Here is a 22,235-nt window from a genome sequence, read left to right on the forward strand (position 1 = left end):
GTTAAAATTTTAATAAATAATTATGACCGCATGAATGATACCATGTGATGTGATATATTGATTCATGAAACTTAATTATCTTCAATAATTACTACAAAATTTATTTTAATATTTATAAAAATTTATAATATAACTTTTAAAAATAAATAAACTTACTATTAGTTTTTGTGTCCATCTGCCATGATTATATATATATATATATATATATATATATATATATATATATATATATATATATATATTGAAAAATTTCCTGTTATTTATATATTTTGTTTAGAAGAAATATACATTTTTTTTTAAGAATTGAACATATGCTAAATAAGAATAATATTTTGGAGTATTTGGAGAAGATAGGGAGTAATGTAAATGAAAGTTTTACAAACAAAGCAACAAAATTTTGTTTGTTTAAGAAATTCGTAACTATTTTAGTATGATTGAATAAAAGGTTGAATATCAATTTAGTAAAGAAAAAAAGAAGAAGTAATTGATAATGTAAACGATACAATTAGAAATATAATATTACTAATTAATTCATTTTGTAATTGATGGTAAACGCTATAAAATAAAAAGATAAATATATATACGTATATATTTATAGTATTATTACTAGTGTTATGAGGTGATAAAGTGAAATATTAGGAGAGAAATATAACACGTGTGGACGAAAGATTGGATCCACGTGTGCGCAACAAAGTTGTGAGATGACATAGGACTAAACCCGGGTAAACGAAGCTAGGGTTCAGTTTGAAACTTGTTGTCTCTTTCCAATGGGGCAAGGGAATCCAGATCCTCGTGTGGATGCAAATGCAAATCCCAGTCACGAAGAAACACAATCTTTAGATTCCGGTTGTGTTCAAAGAGTGAAAAAGAAGCCCGGCAGAAAAAGTAAAAAGGATAAGCAAGAAATGAGAAAGAAGAAAATGTCAGATGCTGCTGACGAGGAGGGTGGGGTTTCTGTGCAGAGACCAAGTAGGAAAAGAAAGAAGGACGATGGGAATGGTGAGCTTCAAATGTCTGGCGCTGAGGAACCATATGGTCTTAGGGGTTGTAACGAAGAGATGATGTCAAAAGGCATCAAGAAAAGTGCTAAGGTGACATGATTTATTATTCAAATGTGGATGCTGTTTGAGTTTGTCTTTGTGCAAAGCATTGCATTTGATGTCTTGATTCTGTTTCTCAATCAACAGGATTGTGAAAATGGGCGCTTAAATTGCCACCAATGTAAGAGAAACGATAAAGGTCGTGTTGTAGGGTGCTCGCACTGTAAAAAAAAATTTTGCCTACTCTGCTTAAAAGTTTGGTATAATTTTGCCTTTCTTTCTTTTTCTCCTTTTCTTGTCATGTTTATAATATTGCATGGGCGGCTAGCTACTGTTTCTTATTGTTGGGTGAAAAGTCTTAAATGATAGGGACAGTTGCGAGATCATTGCCCTGAAATAAGAAGTTAATGCGGAGTTTTGTCATGAAAGATGATTACTTGACCAATGTTTTCATTTTTTGATCTTGTTAAGGTATCCTCATTTGAAAGAGAAGGATATTGCTAAGGCATGTCCTGGGTGCCGTGGTAATTGCAATTGCAAAGCATGCCTGAGTTCTGTTCAACTTATTAATGTTAGGTTTCCCCCCGTTCTATACATTGGCTTTTTCCTGTGATTTTCTGTATTCTGCATTGAAATTTTACTGTTCGGTTTACTGTAGAAAATGAAGAAAAAGGCTACAGAAGATGAGGGTGAGAAGGTTGAACACTCTTTGTATTTGCTGCAAGTACTTCTTCCGTTTTTAAGGCAGCTTGATGAAGAACAGATGATTGAGAAAGAGACAGAAGCTAAGATACAAGGTATTATGTTTTCCCGTGGGAGACTTGGTTAAGCTTATTCTTGTGTGAATCATGCTGCCTCTTTAAAGAGATTAAATTAATGCTGAAGCAAAGCTAGATTTGATTAGTGTATATTTGTGCTAAATTACAATACAAGTTATGCTACACACAACTAATTGATGCCTGAAGCCACAGATCTCTATGCACTGAAGTTTGAATGCAATAAGAGAGAGTTATCTGTTTCACAATCATGGATAACCTTTTAGCTTTTGAACTGCCGACTGTTTCATGTCCTACTTTTCTAGTTTCCCTTCTAGTTTGTTATTCTAGCGAGTATTTACTGGTCTTGGTTCTTTATTTCAGAATTAATTCTCTCTCCCTCCCTCTCTTTTGAATCAGTTACATATTTTGAACTTTTTTTCTTTTATGCACTTTAGCAGCATAGCTTGAGTTTATATGTCATCTCACACCCCATTCAGTTCAGTACAATATCCATATTTTTGCATTTTATAATTTGCTTTTGGGATGTGCACTACAGGGCTCCCAGTCTCCGAGCTAAATATATTTAAGGCAGATTTCTCTTTAGAAGAGCGTGTGTACTGGTTGGGAATTTTCTGATTTCTGATCTTTTATTCCTCAGTTATCCCATATTCCTTAGTTGTTAACTTAACACTCTCATGTAGTGACAACTGCAAAACTTCAATATTCGATTACCACAGAAGCTGCACAAAATGCTCTTTTGACCTTTGTCTCATCTGTTGCCGTGAGCTTCGTAGTGGGCAGCTTGTAGGTGGAGCAGATCCAATAGTGTTGGAGTTTGTTTGCAAAGGACGTGAATACTTGCATGGTGAAAAAGAAATTGAAGTGGTAAACCAAATTGCATCAGATGCTGGTGCTAAGCCTGAGGTTCACGAATGGTCAAGATCCAGGTGGCATTCCCATAATAATGGTAGCATTCCTTGTCCAAAAGTCAACAATGAATGCAACCATGGCTTTCTTGAACTGAGAAGTATATTAGGTCAACATTTTATCTCTGAGTTAGTTTGTAAAGGGAAAGAACTTGTGCAGGCATACAAGATTCAGAATGTATTTAAGCCCCCTGACAGCTTCTGTTCGTGTTTGGGGCTGGATAGAAACACAGATGTTAGGAATAGTAATATGAGGAAGGCTGCTTCTCGTGATAATTTAGCTGACAACTATTTATACTGTCCTAAGGCTGTAGATCTACAGGACAAGGATTTAAATCATTTTCAGTGGCACTGGGAAAAGGGGGAACCTGTCATTGTCAGCAATGTGCTTGAGTGCACTTCTGGTTTAAGCTGGGAACCTCTTGTCATGTGGCGTGCATTACGTCATGTAGCTAGTGGTACCCAACGTGGTCAACATTTGGATGTGGAAACAATTGATTGCTTAGACTGGTGTGAGGTCTGTTTAATTTCTCAATCTTTAACTTTTTAGACCTTGCAGAGCTTATGAAACTTATGCTTGATTATTTAATTTGATGATGTTACGTATTTATACTGGACCACTACAGTTGAAAATGACATTTGTAATATAATTTAATTGTCCCAATATTTATGTTGTTGAATATCCTACATGTTTCCTGAATTAAGTAACTTCATGTTTGTTTTCTGGATTGGGTGTTGTTTTGGTACTCTTAAATTGTTAATTACTGAATTCCATAGTTATCAGTGCTGAGTGTCCTAGAAATAATTTTGAAAGTACTGAAAATTTATAATGTTTTGGTGGATAGTTCCACTCAAGAAACAGTTTGTAGATGTTGTACTATCTGGGTCATAAAGAGATATAAGTACAAGGTGGACTGTTGGATCAATTTTATTTTTTTTGGTTCTATCATGTTACACCAAATTATGAATTTGGTTAATGATTAATCAATAAAAATTTTCTATATTTCAAACTTTTTGTAATGAAATAAAAAACACAGTTTGATATATCCATATGTGTTCTTTTTTTTTGTGTGTGACATTCCCTTGAATATCCATCTCACAAATCCCAACAATTCATGGCATCCTTCACCAAACTTTGTGCCGTCACATTCCTCAAAAAAATTGAGTAGCTGAATACCAAAACAAACATCTTATTGAAACTGCTTGGACACTTCTTCTACGTAGTCATCTTCATTGTGTAATGTCATCATCTGTTCTTAATGATTGGGTATTCTACTTTGTACTTTTTCCTCATTACCCTCTGTGTAGTCTTCCTTCACATGTTTTTGGTACCATGTGTTTTGTATATAACCTCACACTTGGTCGAGAAAAACTTTCTCCTCTGTTGATCAAATGTGTTTTCGTGGGATATCATTGTTCCTCAAATGATGTTGGGTAAAATGCACCTTTTAGTTTTTGTTGCTACTGTTGAAAGTATTATTTTCAACCTGTTTCTGTTTTTGCAATCAGACTAGAGTAAATCATATACGTCTGTTTCTGTTGAAGACATTCTTTACTGCTTTAAATTCACTTGTTTATTCTGTTGCTGCTGATTTTCTGCATTTTTCATCTGAGTTGTTGGTTAAATGCAGGGGGGAATTAATATCCACCAATTCTTTACTGGGTATACAGAAGGTCGAATGGATTGGCGTGGTTGGCCTCAAATTTTGAAATTAAAGGATTGGCCACCTTCTAATTTATTTGAGGAACAATTGCCTCGTCATTGTGCTGAGTTCATATCATCCTTACCCTTCAAGGAATATACTGATCCTCTCAGAGGTGCTCTTAACCTTGCTGTGAAGTTGCCTGAGGGTTCTCTAAAGCCAGACATGGGGCCAAAGTCTTATATTGCTTATGGATTTCCTTCAGAGCTCGGGCGTGGTGATTCTGTTACTAAGATCCATTGTGACATGTCAGATGCAGTACGCATTTTGTGCTTATTCTTTTGCTGTCCTGTTATTTTCAAAATTATATTCTGACATTTGAACTTTTCAAGTTATTATTTTAAGGAGTTCTATATTGGGACATGCATAATTTGTAGGATGTATAGATTGTTTTCTATGATTAGACATTGCATTTCTCTGTTCTGTTTTTTTAAAGTTGATTGTGGCTTCAATTCCATGTCAGTTTCTTTGTTTTGATTGCTTAAACTCTCATTTGATTCTATATTTGATTAGTTATTTCTCTGGTTGGTCTAATGATTGATTGATAATTATAAAAAGTACTCTTTTTATGATTTGTGGAATCATCATACATTCACGTTAGTTCTTTAAAGGAATTGAAAATCTGTAAATTGGGTATATATACTTCTGTCAGTTGCATAGCTTTTCCTGATCATATATTTGTTAGTGTTTTGTATTTATTGCTGTAAGTGTGAATGCTTATCAATGAAGGAACTGGCATATCATTTTTAATAATTTGGCTGTTTTAGGTAAATGTTTTGACCCACATTGCTGAAGTGAAATGGAATTCTGAGCAACTTACTGCCATTGAGGAGTTGAAACAAAAGCATTTTGAACAAGACAAAAGAGAGTTATGTGGTAATGATCATGATGTAGAAACTAATACTGACATGCTTAATAATTCGTCTTCTACCATAAATGTTTTGGACAACCAGAATACTGTTCAACTCATTGAACATGAAGGTGGATTATGTGATCAGAGTGCAGTCAATCAGTTTCATCAATCTGGTAATAGTGAGATTGCCACTGCTAGGGAGGATGGTCTTTTATGTGAGTCAGAAGTCAAAGAGGTTGACAAAGTGGACACAAAACTAAAAAATGATTTGTTTGGGGGGGATGCTGCTGAAGGTGCTCTCTGGGATATTTTTCGGAGGCAGGATGTATCTAAATTGCAAGAATATCTGAAGAAGCATTTCCGAGAGTTCAGGCATGTCCATTGCTGCCCCTTAAATCAGGTAAATTAGTAAAATGTCTTCCAGCTTTCTGTCTAAATACCGTGTCAACTTGAGTCATTTATAAACTTAGTTCCTAGTCAATACTTTTACTGCTGGGTTATGTTTGTAATGTTTGGAGCTTTGCACCCTTTTAATATGAACATTCTTCCATTCCCTTATTTTAAATTGATAACAAATTCATTACATCTACACCTCAAAAAGGATTGGCTGAAGATAATGCTGCTAATTGGTAGTTGTGAATAGTTATGCTGAGAATAAAAGTAAATTATTTTTGTTTGTTTCTTTTGGGTATTGGTCTGTTCACTTTGACGACATTATGGGCATTTTGTAGAAGAGAAGGATAAGATAGAAGAGATTTGTTGTTAATCTAAATTGAGCATTGACTCCTTGTAAAGGGAAACTTTAGGACAATTTATGTCATGTTCATTGTTCTTTTTACCTTATTCTATATTTTTTCCTTATTTCAATTCTTGGTTTCTAGAAAATTTGTTCTCCCTATCGGATCTTCAAGGAAAAGATAGTGTTAAAGATGGAGGAATTTGGGCCTAAGGGAAGCTACTAGTCTTTCTGGGGGCAAACCCAATTGGTTGGATTGCTAGGGTAAAAAGTATGAAGGTACAAGAATTTTGATGGAGTAACTAACTTATTGTCGTAGGTTCATGGCCGAATTTTGTTGTAACTAACTTACTGAAGTCAATTATGTTGAGTTGTAGTTAGACCTATATAGGCTAGTCATCAAAGCTTTCTAAACTTAGTGTCGTAGATCTTTTTTTTATGGTTTAGGGTAGATCTTCAATTATCAACTATCAACACTTGTAGTTAGACCTATATAGGCTAGTCATCAATTATCAACACTTTGTTTCCTACTTTTCCAAGATACAAGATTCCGTCCAAGGAATACACAATATCTTGTGGTAGATCTTCTGTCAATTGGACAACCAGCCTGATCTGCATCACAATATCCTTCGACTTGAGTACTTCTCTTGTTCCCATACAACAGTCCTTGTCCTGGGTTCCCTTTTACATATCTGAGAATGTGAATCGTGGCATTCCAATGATCAATGTGTGGATTTTGCATAAATTGGCTTGCAACTCCCACATGATAAGAAAGGTCAAGTTTTGTTATGATAAGATAGATGAGTTTTCCAATCAACCTTTTGTATCTCTCTATGTTTAAGAAAAGTTCACCTAGGTCTCTCATTAACTTTAGATTTAAGTCATAGGACTATCAATGGGCTTGCAATTTGTCAAGCTTGTTTCCTCCAAAATATCAGGGAAATATTTTCTTTGTGAAATGATGACACCTTCTTCTGATTGTGCCACTTCAATACCAAGAATGTATTTTAGACGATCTAGGTCTTTGGTCTGGAAGTGGCTGAACAAATGATCTTTTAATTGAGCAATTCTAGTAACATCTTTTCTTGTAATCACAATATCGTCAACATAAACCATAAGATCAACACATTTGTCAGGAGAAAAATGACCATAAAACATGAATGATCCGTTTCACATCGTTTCAATCCAAAAGACTACATAACACGACTAAATATTTCAAATCAAGCTCGAGGTGATTGTTTCAAGCCATATAATGAATGATGTAATTTATAAAGTAACTCAGATTCCCCCTGAGCAACAAATGCAAGAGGTTGCTCCATTTATCTCCTTTTCTAGATCACCATGAAGAGATTTTTAATGTGCAATTGGTAAAGGGGCCAATGATGAATGGTAGCCATGGCAAGAAAAAGGCGAACAATACTTGTTTTAGCCACAGGAGAAACAATATCACAATAATTGAGGCCATAAACTTGAGTATAGCCCTTAACTACTAGACGAGCTTTAAGACGATCTATTGCATTAATAGGACCAACTTTAATAGCATAAACCCATCTATAGACCACATGCTTCTTACTAGGAGGAAGAGGAACAAGTTCCCAAGTACCATTGTGTTCAAGTGCCTGAATTTCATCAATCATGGCTTGTCTCCATCCAGGATGACCAAGTGCTCATGAAGGTTATTAGGAACATTAATGTTAGATAAGGAAGAAACAAAGGAGAAATATGGAGGAGACAAACAATGATAACTCAAAATTGTAAACATGACATGGATTACTAGTAAATCAAATACCTTTTCAAATGGCAATATGCCAATCTTGATTTGAGTTAAGAGAGGACGAGGATGATTGAACAATGTCATTTGCATTTTGAGTTTGAGTTGCAGAAATAACCAAGGGATCACATCTCGTATAGGAAGCATCTCTTGAACAAATGAATGATCCTCCATGGAAGACAAGAAAAAAGGTTTATCCTCAAAGAATGTGACATCAGCAGACATTATGAATAAAAAAAGTACTCCCAAATACATGTGGAGGGACATGGTATAGAGGATTGTGTTATAGAGTGAGGAACTTTATTGTCAAGAGAAGAAGGCATCCTATTGTTCAAAAAATAGGACTGCATCCCCCAATAAACAAGACAAGAACATTAGTATTTAACTTTAGGGAACATGCCCTTTCAATAAGATGTCTATTATTTCTTTCTGCTATGCCGTTATGTTGTGAAGTGTGAGGACACATTGGCTAGTGTAAAACTCCTTGGGAATATAAGAATGACGAAAACTTAGTAGAAAATATTCCTCAGCATTATCACTTACGAGAATTTTAATTGTTTTCTTAAATTGGTTCTTAATTTCATTAAAAAAAGACATAAATATGGGTAAAAGTTCAAATCTCTCTTTCAGTAGATAAATCCAAGTACATCGAGAGAATTCATCAATGAAGGTGACAAAATTAAAACCAAAGGAAGTAACATGACTTGGTCTCCAAATATTAGAATGAATGGTAGAAAAAGCAAAATTACATAATGTCTCAAATTTTTTTGGATAGGAAGACCTAACATGTTTTCCTAATTGACAAGACTCACAATCTAAGACTTGAACGTGTTTGAGACTCGGAACCATCATCTTCAACTTAGACAAACTCGGGTGACCCAAAAGATCAAGCAAAAGTTTAGCCGATGAAGTTGAGAAATAGGAAATTGAGGAGCTAGGTTTTAGGAAATAAAGTCCTCGTGACTCATGTCCTTCTCCAATAAGATGATTCATACAATGTTCTTGTATGACAAAGGAATTAGTAGTAAAGGGTACAGAACAATTTAATGAACGAGTCGATTGACTCCAAGAAATTAAATTATAAGGACAATGAGAAATGTACAAAGTAGAATTTAAATTTAATGAAGGAGATAAGGAAACTTTGCAAATTCCTTGAGATGTCACTTTGGATCCATTGGCAACGTAATGAAATGAGGAATTTTCTAAGAGGAAATGGAGGAAAATGAAGGAATGTTACCAAAAACTTGATCTGAGGCACTTGAATCAAGAATCCTTGAAATTTGACCTTCCACAGATTGAGAGATGCATGCATTTGACATATTTGACATTGAAGAGGATTAACCAAGATTGGTAGATTTTTCAAACTTGTACCTTAAAACTTCTTGGTACTCTTCATTAGAGATTCTAGATTCTGAATTATCATATCTAAACGCATGCACAACTTTATCTAGAAAACCATGTAAGGGAATAACATCTTTTGTGGGTATGGTTCATTTTCTTACAATAAGCATTGAAGACACCCACTTTGACCACCACGTCCTTCTCAGTTACTCCTACCTCCTCCTCTTCCTTGTGATGCTACAATTGTTGATGTTTCAATTACATCAATTGAATTCTCATCCTTTACCAACGTAGGTACTCGAAGAAGTTTAGTAACTAAGCTATCCATTGATGGGATTTGATAACTAGCTAAAACTTGATCACATACATGATCAAAATCTTTGTGTAGAATTCTCAGAATTAGGATCATGTAAAACTTGTCAAGCTTTTTGTTGATACTTTCTTATAAATCAACTACAAAGAAGTTCTTTAATTCTTCTACCATAGTCTGAGCTTTTCTTATATGAGAAACCGTATCATGATTGGCTTGTTTGAGAGATACTACTCTTTGGGTTGCATCGAAGAGTTGTTGCACATCATTAACAAAAATATCATGCCCTTTACCAAAAAGAGGAGCATGTCTTATAAGGTCTCAAAATGTCTAAAACCTCTTGCTCAACCGATTGTCATAGAACAACATATAACTGGAAATCCAATTTCTGTCATTAAGGTTTTTCTTCATTTTTAACCGTAGAAATGTCTTGTTCAAGGTGATCATGGTGTCCGTGACCAAGAAACCATAATTCCACATAAGAGGATGATAAATAATTTTTCCAGTTGAGTTTTGCATATTTCTTGATAGGAGTAGCAGATAGCGAGGAAGTTATTCCAATAGAAGACGTCATTTCAAAGAAAGTTGTGGAGAAAAAACTTTTAGGATTCCAAAACAAGCAAAATAGCCTCGAGGGAGAAAACCCCATACATGAGCCACAATTAACGAAATAGAGAAATAGGGACCAAAACACACTTAGGAGGCTTCGTCGAGACGACCGACAATGGCGTGGTGTGACTCCGACACTAGGAAGGCATCGTGTGAAAAAACACGCTCGAGACTGGCAGGAGAGAGGCGGCGCGTGCGGAGGCTGCTGAGGAGACCACTAGGGTTGAGTCGCTCTTCTTGAGGGGCACCTAACTCTTGACTTTGCTGGAGAAAATGCTATGGTTGACGCCGATGACGACAGATAGTAGTGGCGAATGGCGGAAACGATGGAAGGATGATGATGCCGATGACAGCCAGTGAAGGCACAATGGTTTGGCTCTTGACACTAACTTGAAGAGCTTAGAAATAACTAAAAACAGTCAACTTATGTGTCTTACAATGTTATAACTTTGCTACTATATTTATAATGTACCAAGGTGGGCAGAATACAACCGTAACCCTAAAGTTAAGTTTACACACATGAATAAACTAACCTTATTACATTTCAACATCGGTGTTGTAATTACCAGTCCAAAATTCCAATTAGTTATTCAAATAATTATGTTTTCTTTACCTCACTTTGGCAGACCATAGAAGATTATGCTTTATTTTTTCTTGAATGACATATCTTTGGAAATGTAGGTTATTCACCCCATTCATGACCAGACTTTTTATCTGACTATGGAGCATAAGAGGAAGCTTAAGGAGGAGTATGGTCAGTAACATGATTTTTCAGATTTTGATTGGTAGAGTTGTTCAGCTGGTTCTAAATTTTTAGTTATGTACTTATAGGAATTGAGCCCTGGACTTTTATTCAGAAGTTAGGAGATGCTGTTTTTATTCCTGCTGGTTGTCCTCACCAAGTCAGAAATCTGAAGGTAGATTGTTTATTGCAGGCTTGAGGTATCCTTGTTGTCCGGAAGTGTATAAATGCTAAGCATGTTACTATTTTAGGTGTGGTTCTAACGATCATCGGTAGTATCTTTTTTTAGCATCTAAAATTAAACCTAAATCTTTCATCAGCAAAGAAAGACTTTTCAGGAAGTGAAAACTGTTGGTTTTACATCCGTAGGGTGTTCTTTGATGCATTAAATTTGATTGCTTTTTTATTTTAATTGTAATTTTTATTTTTGTTTTATGATAAAATGGCAACATGGAGGTTTGAATCTTTGATATCTTATATACCACTCAAATTCCTTGTTGCTAGCCAACCTTTTGTCGCTTGATTGATTTTATTTAATCTTCAAATTGTATCAACTCCATGTTAGGATTCACAGTTTATGTTTTCTTTTTGCAGTCATGTATAAAAGTTGCGCTGGATTTTGTGTCCCCTGAAAATGTTGGAGAGTGCTTTCGGTTGACAGAAGAATTTCGCACACTTCCAATAAATCACAAGTCCACAGAGGACAAATTGGAGGTATGCCAAACTAATTTTTGTGATTTGATTTTGGCATTTTTATCATTAATACCAAGTCTGAGTATATCCTTTTTTGTTGATGTAATGTGTCATTAGACTGATATTTCACTGAATAATATTGTCATATCAACAGTTTGCACTGTCATTTTGTGTAACTTTTCCAATTGATTGCTGATTTTGAAACAGATAAAGAAAATGACAGTATTTGCAATTCAAGATGTCGTTGAAAAGTTGGAGAAATCAAGGTTAGAGATTGCAGACATCTGACCCTTTGGGCATGGACTGCGATTCTTGCATTTATTGAGAACGTTGTACGGCTGTCAAAGGCAAAGGCAATCTTAGATAATTTTATGTTATGTATGGTTATCTGTTCTTTAAAGATCTTAATTCGATTATTACTTGTGAAACTGACTATTTTTATGCAATTTACAGGTCCGGGTAAATCAGGGTTCTTAGTAACAAATCGAAGCCATTGGAAGTGTAATTTTATGTCATCAGCTTAATCACGTGTAATGCTGATGTTGAATTCTATGCGTAATGTTATTTGTTTTTGAGCACACCTGGAAGAGTTTCTTTGAAACATCATGCATGACTTGTAACGGTGCACATGTAATTGTCGGTTCTCCATTTGTATGCCTAAGCGCATCCACAACCCACCAATCAATGTGAGATTCTTCAACGATACATCGCATTGACACATTACTTTTTTTTTTATTTACGAATTTCAGTACATAATCCTTCCAATTCAGCATCTCCAAATTAAAGTTTGTGGGCAAATGCTGATGTGAGCATTGTATTTTTGAACTTCTTAGCATAAATGATTAGAGATTCGAAGTTGCCCCTGTTGCATTTCAGTGTGCCAAAGTGTTTGGAGTACTGATTGATTGATTGGGTTTTATGTTTAGTTTTATAAATTACTTCAATAATTTTAATATTTTTAGGAGTAAGCCGAAAAATTGTAAACGAAGACACGTCAAAATCGTCTTCTTTACCATCCTGCTTTGGTTTCTTGTTTAGGTAGGGATGTTGGGTTTATGTATTGATGCACTTTGAGATTGCTCCTTACACCCTCGTTCTCATGAAGTTATTATATAGTCTTGAATATTTCATTCCAAATTTTTGTGGAAGGCTTAAGTATTCTTTGTCCTTATTTTCGTTAACTCTGATTAATGTGATATTATTTTTTTTGGATATTTAATGTGGTTTTAATTTTCGTAATTCTAATGTTTGACACTAAAAATAACTTTTGCTCTATAATGATAAATGATGATATGTTCTGATATTTGAAGAAAAATTGATATTATATTTACTTGCCTTAATATAATTGTTTTGATAATTATAAATTTACTCTAATACACTTATGCTTTATTATATACATAATGTTTTTTTGATATAATTGTTTGATATTTACATTTTATGCTCTGATAGGATGTATAAACATTTTGAAAATCTTAAAAGAAATTTGATATCCTTGAAAAATTTATAAATGCTCTGGCACTTTTACAAAATATATTTTCGTTCTGACACGTATGTTCTAAAAATCTTTTCAAAATTATATTGTTTACCATGTAAATTTGTCAAACATCATAAAAAGAGAGAATGTTAAGATAAAATCATTTAGAGACTATATTATCCAAATAATTTAAGTTTTGCAATTTAACAAAAAATATTAAACAGAATATTGTTTTATATGAAAAGTTGTGTTAAACATATAGTGTTGAAGAAAAGAAAATGTCTTTTTTATTATATTTTCTAATAAGATGATTTGGACTATAAATAGTGTTTTATAAATAGCATCTAAGTGTCTAATCAAATAAAGTCTTAAAAGCTAATATTTTATGAACAAAAATTGTACATTTATTTGATAACACTAAATATTAAAATAATGTTTATTCAAATAAAGTGTTAATTCAAGTAAAACATTTTATGAAATGAATGGTCGAACATATGACCATTAGATGTTACACCTACATATAGCTTTTAATAAAGCATATACTATTTTATACCATGTGATGATTATATATGTTGTATACTTTATCAAATAATGCATTAATTAATAAAATGACTAGTGATAAAAAGTTTTGAACACGTAATACGATGTAATGTTTATCAATATTTAAAATATTTAACGCACGTTATAAAAAAGTGTTTTGATATTTATATATTTTGTTCTTGATATTTGTGTAGATCACTAAAGAATATAGATATGATCAAAATCACTACACCTAGAAAAAGACGCGAGAGATGAAGAACATTACGGGAATGTTTCCCTTGAAGTCTTTTGCTTTGTCACATCGTATAAGCTCTGCTTTGATAAATGTATGTAGATATGCAAAGCAGACTTGAGTCTAACCATCTTCCTCTTTCACAGTCTGATGTGCAACCTTGATTTTTCTCTGTGGCTTTAACAAAACGATTAGTTCTAGGTTTAGACATATACTGAGTATTATTTCCTTTAAACCCTAAACCTTGTCTATCAAAAGGATGTTTACAACCCTTGAGTAAAGGTCCTAGACAATTGTTTCCTTCAAATGTATTGTCTAACACTTTATAAAATGTGTCATTCTCTTGTTTGAGTGAATCAACACGTTTAATATCTTTAGTAATAGTTGTATTCTCTATTGACTTTTTGTTTTTCGAAATGATGTTTTCATTTTCCCTTTTTAAAACAATTAGTTTCCCTTCCAGGTTGTTAACTTTTTTGCTTTAAGGACTTTACATCATCATTAGATGATGTTAATTCATTCTTCAAAATGTCATGTTTTTTGAAAAAACTTTTCTTATTTTGTTTTTGTAATAGCTGATAGGCTTCTGATAGCCTTGACAAGTTTGACAATAACTCATGATAAGCATGAATAATAGAATGAAGATCATATAAGTATGCCTCTTCGTTAGAGTCATCTAACTAGTATTAAACGCTGTCTACCATGAAACAAAGATTTACTTCTTTTTCTTCTTCTTCTTCTTCTTCTTCTTCTTCTTCATATTTTGATGCATCCAGGTCCTCCCAGGATGAGAACCTTTTTCTTATCCTTTTTGTTGAATATACCATCTTCTTCTTGGCGTTCTCAAGATCTGGACAATCTGACTTGAAATGTCCCAGCTTCCTACACTCATAGGAGACCATTGGTCCTTCCTTTCTGTTGTCCATCTTGTCATTTCAAGAAATGGATCCAATGTGTCTACCTCTAGAAGTTGCGCCTCTCTTTCTCCTCCACATGGAAAATATTTTTCTCGAGATGAAGGACAATTCATCTTTCTCCTCATCACTCATTAAATCTTTAATGTTTGACTCTTCTAAGGATTCATGAACACTAAATTCCTTTATAGGTGTTCTTTTGGTGGGCTTTTACGCCTTCAGAGTGACGTTTCTTTCTTTCTTCAATACTCCACCTTTTTGAAGCTCAAGCTCGTGTACCTTTAGGATTCCAGCTAGTTCCTTTAAGCTCATACCATCATGATTCTTTGATGTTCTTAGAGCGGTCACTTGTGGTCTACACTACTTGAGCAGACTACATAAGATTTTGTCAATAGACTGTCTAGTTAGCACCTCGTGTTTTGAAGTTTATCAAAGGTAAGACATTGAAAATTTTCATTCTTTTAGTATTCTTCTATTTGAATAGTGTTTTAAAACTTTTTGGAAGTCAACGTTTAATAACTGTTGCAGGGTTTAAATGGTCTACAATAGTTATTAGACGTGTGTTCTAAATAAAGCATTTAAGAAAAATGTTTTAAACAGGAAGAACAATAACATAAGTACTTTATACTACTTCATTCAATCCTAAGCCATGTTCAGTCTTCCTCAAGAACTCTTGAGAGGTTCCATTAATCTTATCCAATATTATAACTGAGTATAAACCACTCTTGGTATAATAATTACTGGTACTTCTAGTCAATCCTGACTAGTCTGAGTTTAACCACTCCTGGTATCCAAGTATTCTAACCACCTCTGGTATCAACCCTAGACAACTATCTAGAACATTTAACTCTCCTAAGCTAAACAATGCAAGTGTTTTAATTCTCTTCAGAATTACCAAATACAATTATTGTTGGTTTAAAGGTACAAATTTTGATAGCTCTCAATGAAAGGATAAATACAATATAAAGAAATTTGAGAACTTATGAAGTTCTTTTCTTTTATTATATGAATAGACTCAGACAAAGTAAGCTTAATGAGAGAATAACAACGTAATGATACAATGATAACAAACATTCTTTTATTCTCTTGTGCGAGTCCTCCTTTTGTATCTTTCTTCGAGAGATGGCCACTACTGAGAGATAATTGCCTTTGTTGAAAGTAGCTGGCTTCTCGTACAAAGATATGTACCTTTCTACACTTTGGGAAGAGCAATGTTGCTTTCGCAGTTAGAGCTTATACGACTATGGCAGGACATAAAGCCATAGAAAACATTCTAAGAATGTCTTCTTATTTCACAACGTCTTTTTGATCTTCGTGCAATGATTTTGAGTATAGCTTTTGGGATTGTCAATATCTGCATAGATAAAGAGAAAAAAACATAGTAGACAAAGTACAATACATACATCCATTTAATGATCTATACGTTGGTAGAGTGTTGAAATGTGTTTCGTATATGTCAACACCTAATTTTTTCCGAAAAAATAAAATTTATCACAAAATTAAATAAATAAAAAAAGAATAAAAAGAAATATTATTTGTTTTATTATTTGCACCCCCAAATTAACTTTTTAACCCCTAGTCCAATGGCCCAAAATAATCCTACACTTTTCTTACTTCCTTACCACCTTTTTCCTTCCAATGCCCTACTCTCCACATCACCCTCCACATCACCATCCACATCACCTTCCACATCATCCACCTTTTTAATCTACTCTTTCCACCTCATTTTTATATTAATTTTTCTATACTAACTTTTCTAGTTATTCCACTTACCTTTTCTAAATTATATTTTATCCACCACCTTCTCCACCAACTTATTTTAGGGTGTTGCTCCTTCCACAACCACCCCTTCTCCCTCCACCTCCCCAATCCTCTATAAAAAAAATTTTAATTACAAAAGTAGTCTTTTTTTGCTTTTTAACCCTATTTATTTACTTTATTCTGAAACCATAAATTCCTATCTATTTTTACTCACCCATTTTCACTCATGCAACCCCACCCCCCACTCTCCCAAGTCTCATTTTCTCTCTTTCCAGATTCACACCCGCTCCAACTCTCACCAGATCTGTTTCTTCTCATCTCCCAACTCTTACTTCTCTTCTCTATATTCATTTGGTTCTTCTCCATATTCATGTCTCCATATCTGTTTGGTTTCATGGTGCGGTGGTTTGACTTTTCGTGGTGCGACGGTGTGAGGTGTTTGTGGTGGTCATTCAACGGTGCAACGGTTCCAAACGATAATGAATATTTTGACTAACAATAATAAATATTTTATGATTAATATCATAAAAAAATAATTTTATTGACATTGATAAAAAAATTCTAAATGTACATCAATGGAAACATATATCATTAATGTTGGTAAAAAAAATGATTGCAAAATACATGTGTCTCAATTTCAAAACGATAACGTAATAAAAAAAATGAAAAATGTATACATGAATTAATTAATTTTTTTTAAAGTTCAAAATTCTTACTATTTAATTATAATTTAAAATTTTCTAAATTTAAATGATCAAATTCCTCTCTTAAATTTTTAAAATTTTACTTTTTCTATTTAAATGATTATATAAATTATTTCAACCTTTTTATAAAATTAACTATCCTCCACAATATATTTTTCTGACACATTGGGACATATATTTCTTCCTCATATATCAACATCTTTTTTATGTGATATTTCTTAACTCTTCGTACGTTGGTGTGGGTAAGATAAACAATCAGAAAGTTCGAAAGATACAACAATGGAAAGAAGCATAAAAAACAGAGAGAGACAGAAGAAAATGAAACATGAAAACATGGGTTCATCGTTAAAATGGTTGTGTTGTTTGGGTGATGAGATCGAAGAGAGAAAGAAACAACATAATTGTCAATAACAAATGCTTGTTGATTAAGCATAAACCAAACCATCACATTCATGTAGGAGATTGGAGTGGGTAAACCCTAAAAATAAAATTGAACTGAAGGATAAAACAGGAATAGAAAAGTGGAGGGAGGGATAAAATAGGAATGGGGAGGTGGAGGGAGCAATGGGTGGTGGTGGAGGGAACAACACCCCTTATTTTATTATTTCTTTGATCCATTTTCTCCATCTACTTTTCCATCCTACTTTTATATTAATTTCTCTTACTACCTTTTATTTATTCCATCTACTTTTCTAAATTATATTTTATCCACCACCTTCTCCACCAACTTATTTTATTATTTCTTTTATACATTTCCTCCATATACTTTCCACCCTACTTTTATATTAACTTCTCTTACTAACTTTTATTTATTCCATCTACTTTTCTAAATTAAATTTTATCCACCACGTTCTCCACCAACTTATTTTATTATTTCTTTCATCCATTTTCTCCATCTATTTTTCCACCCCACTTTTATATTATTTTCTCTTACTAACTTTTGTTTATTCCTTTCACTTTTCTAAATTATATTTTATTCACCACCTTCTCCACCAACCTTTTTTTATTATTTTCTTCATCAATTTTCTCGATCTAATTTCTCCACCCACCTTTTATATTAGTTCTTTCACTTATTTTCCACACTAACTTTTTCTATTCATTTTTTTATATTTTATTTCACCTAATTTCTCCATCTACTTTTTATATTAATGCTTTCACTTATTTTCCACACTAACTTTTACTATTTACATTTTTTACTATATTTTATTTCATCTAATTTTCTACCCACTTATTATATTATTTTTATTCATCAACTTTCTCCATCCATAACTCTATAAATACCCATACACTCTTCACTTCATCTTTACACACAATCATACACATCTCTTCTCCCTCATACCACATATCTTTCCACACACTTCTTCTCTCATACTATCACCCTTCCACAACACACACACACACACATAAAATGGTAGAGGAGTAATTGTATAGAAGAGGAGAGAAACAAAACTAAACAAAATTAACCAAAGGAACTAAAAACAGTTAGACATTTATTGTATTCTGACAGCCCCCCTCAAGCTTGACATAGATGTTGATGGTGCCAAGCTTGGAGTTGATGTTGTGAAAGGTGGAAGGAGGAAGAGGCTTGGTCAGGATATCAACAAGTTATAGTGTAGTGTGTATAGGAAGGAGCTTGAAAATGCCTTCTTGAACCTTTTCTCGAATGAGATGGTAGTCAATTTAGATATGCTTCGTACGATCATGGAAAACTTGGTTGGTGGCAATTTTAATGGCAGACATGGAAGGTCCTTCGTAAGATTGGTGACCCATTGAAGTTCACAAACAACTTGTGCAAGAGTGCGACACTCTGCTTTCGAGGAGCTACATGAGGCTGTTGATTGCCTTTTGGATTTCCAGGAGATTAGGCGAGTTACCCAAGTAGGCAATGTATCCAGTGGTTGATTTGCGGGAAGTAGAGCATCTAGCCCAGTTCGAATCATTGTAAGCTTGCAAAGTGAGATTGTTAGTTGCAGTTAGAAGTATACCTTGACCAGGAGTTTGCTTTATATAACGCAAGATTATGAAGGTTGCTTGATGATGGAGTTCGGTGGGGGCAGCGACATATTGGCTTAGACGATGTACAACATAGGTTATATCCGGGTGAGTGTTGGTGAGGTAAATAAGTCTTCCGATCAAGCATCTAAGCGCAACAGGGTCTTCAAGAGGATCACCTTCAGAAGATATTTTGGTGGAGAAATTCATTGGAGTGTTGACAGGTGCTGCATCAAGCATCCTGGTTTTGATGAGGAGGTCCAAGGCATATTTTTGCTGTGATGGAAGTATGCCTTCTTTGCTTCTAGTAACCTCGAAACCCAAAAAGTAAGACAAATTACCAAGATTCTTTATTTTAAATTGATCATTGAGCATGGCAGTAATTGTATCAATAACATGAATGTTGTTGCTAATAAGTATGATATCATCAACATAAACAAGTATTATAGTGATATTATCCCCATTATGTTTGGTAAAGAGTGAGTGGTCACCAGATGTTTGTGAAAAATTGTGAGAGAAAATAAAAAAGGATAACATGGCATATACCACTACTTGCTAGCCTGTTTTAATCCATATAGGGATTTGTGGAGAAGACAAACCTGGTTTTTACCTAGGGTAGTGATCCTTAGTGACAGCTGCATATAAACTTCTTCACTTAAATCGCCATATAAGAAGGCATTATTGACATCTAATTATCGTAGATTCCAATTTTGAGCCACTGCTAAAGATAGAATAAACGAACACTGGTTAGTTTAACTACAGGGGAAAAAGTGTCAAATAATCAATACCCTCCATTTAAGTGTAACCCTTGACAACTAAGCGAGCTTTGAATTTGTCTATGGTCCCATCAACTTTTTGCTTTGTTTTGTACACCCATTTGCACCCTATGGCCTTCTTATTAGGGAGAAGGGTGGTGATGGTCCAGGTGTGGTTGTACTCAAGAGGAGCAATTTCTTCCTGCATAATTTGTTGCCAATGAGCATGCTTCAGGGCCTCCTTGTAATCCCGGGGATCAACAAGACTATTTAGAGAAAAAGCGAAGGATTTATATGCAGGTGATAATCTATCAAAAGTCAAAACACTGTCAATAGGGTATTTAGTGTTAGTGGTGCTATAAGAAGATATCTGAAAATCTTTTAGGTAGGTAGTGGGTTTTCTAACTCTAGTGGTCCGTCTAGGAATGTGATATTCAGTTTTTGTATTATTCTGGACATGGTAATCAAGAATGGGTAGATTATAAGCTGAACTAATAGGGTGAATGTGATCATCATCATAAAAAAATTTAGTATTATGTATAGGCAAAGAAAAGGGGAGGTAAGTAACATCATTGTGTGCTGTATCAGGAAATTCAGATTCAATAAAAATAACATTGCGAGAAATATTAATATCATGAGTGGTAAGATCATAGGTAATGTATCCTTTTGTAGTGGAATGCAAACCAAGAAATAGGCTAGGTTTGGAACAGGGATCAAGTTTCTTCTTATTGGCTTGAAGGGTGCTAACATAGCAAAGACAACCAAAAAAATTTAATCTAGAAAATTCAAAATATTTATGATATAACACGTCATGTGGTGAGCTATTATTGAGAAAAGGGGTAGGCATAATGTTAATAAGCAGAGCAACATAGTTAAGGGCATAGGTCCAAAAATGAATGAGAGCTTTGGAATGAAAAGGTAAAGCTCTAGTTACATTTAAAATATGTTGATGTTTCCTCTCAACTATACCATTTTGTTGAGGGGTTTCAATGTAAGATGTTTGATGAATAATGCCTTATGAACTGAAAAAATTTGTCATAGCAAACTCATTGCCATTATCAGACCTAATGGTCTTGATGTTGACTTTGAATTGGTTTTTAACATATGCAATGAAATGAATAATATGTTAACGAGTTTCAAATTTTCTTTTCATTAAGTGAATCCAAGTGTGTCTAGTATGATGTTCCACTATGGTTAGAAAATATCTATGAGAGTGCAGTGAAGGATTGGAACAAGGTCCCTAAATATCAATGTGAATAAGATAAAAAACATTTAAGCTATGAGAGGTACTATGAGGAAAGGCCAACCTTTTCTGTTTAGCAGTATGACATGCATTACAATTATCAGTTCTTGAATTTATGTAACTATGATTTTGTCTTAAAATTTCTAATCTGCTATTAGATAAATGGCCTAGGCGATTATGCTAGATATTTTTACATGCCAATCTAGGTATATGATGCTTTTCTGCATAATGAGTAAATTTGTGTTTCGTTTGGATAGGGCCACAAAAGATGTACAATCCTCCATGTATCTCAACTAAACCAATCTTGTTATTTGTTTTCAAATCCTGAATAAAACATGTTGAGTTAGTGAATATAATACGTAAATGAGGTTATAACAGAAATTTAGAATAAAAAGGACATCTTTGAGAAGAATTTGTTCACTGATATTAACAATTCCTTTATGAGAAGCTGTTGTTTTCATGCCATTAGGAAGGTTAATGGTTACAAGAGTAATCTTTTCATGAGAATACAAGTGAGTAGGAGAGGAGGCAACATGATCTGTTGCACCAGAGTCCAAGATCCAGGTGGCCTTCATGTGAATTAAGGTTAAAAGTGGTTGTACCTGAATTAGTGGAGTTAGAGATCATGGAACTGATTTGGCTAGTTTGTGTTGCTCCTATATCATTAGGATGTTTGATAAGGGCCATGAAGGTTTGATATTGTTGTTGTGTCAAACGAACTTCTGGATTAAGGGCCTCACTAGGGTCATCATTTTTGTCATCTTGACTGTTGGTCAGAAGGCTCTTGCCATTGTGAAATTCATGGCCAGGAGGAAACCCGTGTTTCCTGTAGCAAATGTCAATGGTGTGACCATTTTCCCCCACAATGGGAGCAAGTCTTTTTTCCAGTAGAATTCTTGTTATTGGGGAAACCATGTTTCTTGAAGCAAATTGAATCTGTGTACCATTCTTGCCACAATAAGAACAAATAGAGGTACTAACATCGACAACACTTTTTTATTTGTAATCCATTGAGAAAGGTATTATCCATGATATACCTTTCTTGCTGCACAACATATGATTTTTTTTTTGAAATAGGAGGCATAAGGTCCATTAAAAGAACATGGAACTGAATATTACCATATTGTTCGCTCAAACC

The 22,235-nt window shown here is 33.9% G+C and overlaps 2 protein-coding genes across 8 annotated transcripts; one reads left to right on the plus strand and one right to left on the minus strand.

Moving 5' to 3' along the window:
• The first annotated feature begins 715 nt into the window (after positions 1 to 715).
• LOC106777829 (lysine-specific demethylase JMJ25) lies at positions 716 to 12,352 on the plus strand. 7 transcript variants are annotated; one of them, XM_014665617.2, is made up of 13 exons: positions 716 to 1,091; positions 1,188 to 1,300; positions 1,512 to 1,611; positions 1,699 to 1,837; positions 2,355 to 2,418; positions 2,500 to 3,241; positions 4,356 to 4,685; positions 5,195 to 5,680; positions 10,729 to 10,801; positions 10,879 to 10,964; positions 11,384 to 11,503; positions 11,690 to 11,860; positions 11,936 to 12,352. In XM_014665617.2, the coding sequence occupies exons 1-12, from the start codon at positions 768 to 770 to the stop codon at positions 11,768 to 11,770; spliced, it is 2,658 nt and encodes an 885-aa protein (XP_014521103.1). In that variant the 5' UTR covers positions 716 to 767; the 3' UTR covers positions 11,771 to 11,860; positions 11,936 to 12,352. The 7 variants fall into 7 exon arrangements, with proteins under 7 accessions (XP_014521103.1, XP_022643102.1, XP_014521101.1 ...); XM_022787381.1 differs by having other exon boundaries at positions 11,690 to 11,856; XM_014665615.2 differs by having other exon boundaries at positions 11,690 to 11,835.
• A 6,576-nt stretch (positions 12,353 to 18,928) lies between these two features.
• On the minus strand, positions 18,929 to 19,474 carry LOC106776855 (uncharacterized mitochondrial protein AtMg00240-like). Its single transcript, XM_014664324.1, has one exon. The coding sequence runs from the start codon at positions 19,472 to 19,474 to the stop codon at positions 18,929 to 18,931; it is 546 nt and encodes a 181-aa protein (XP_014519810.1).
• Positions 19,475 to 22,235: the final 2,761 nt, after the last annotated feature.

This window comes from Vigna radiata, chromosome 11 (assembly GCF_000741045.1).
Source record: "Vigna radiata var. radiata cultivar VC1973A chromosome 11, Vradiata_ver6, whole genome shotgun sequence".
NCBI classification, from domain to species: Eukaryota; Viridiplantae; Streptophyta; class Magnoliopsida; order Fabales; family Fabaceae; genus Vigna; species Vigna radiata.

Excerpts from the sequence above, each read along its gene's own strand:
- LOC106777829 (XM_014665617.2), top strand. The coding sequence starts at position 768 with ATGGGGCAAGGGAATCCAGATCCTCGTGTGGATGCAAATGCAAATCCC. Across the intron at positions 1,612-1,698 it reads GTTCTGTTCAACTTATTAAT|AAAATGAAGAAAAAGGCTAC; the intron begins GTTAGGTTTCCC and ends GGTTTACTGTAG. Across the intron at positions 4,686-5,194 it reads ATTGTGACATGTCAGATGCA|GTAAATGTTTTGACCCACAT; the intron begins GTACGCATTTTG and ends TGGCTGTTTTAG.
- LOC106776855 (XM_014664324.1), bottom strand. The coding sequence starts at position 19,474 with ATGCTCAATGATCAATTTAAAATAAAGAATCTTGGTAATTTGTCTTAC.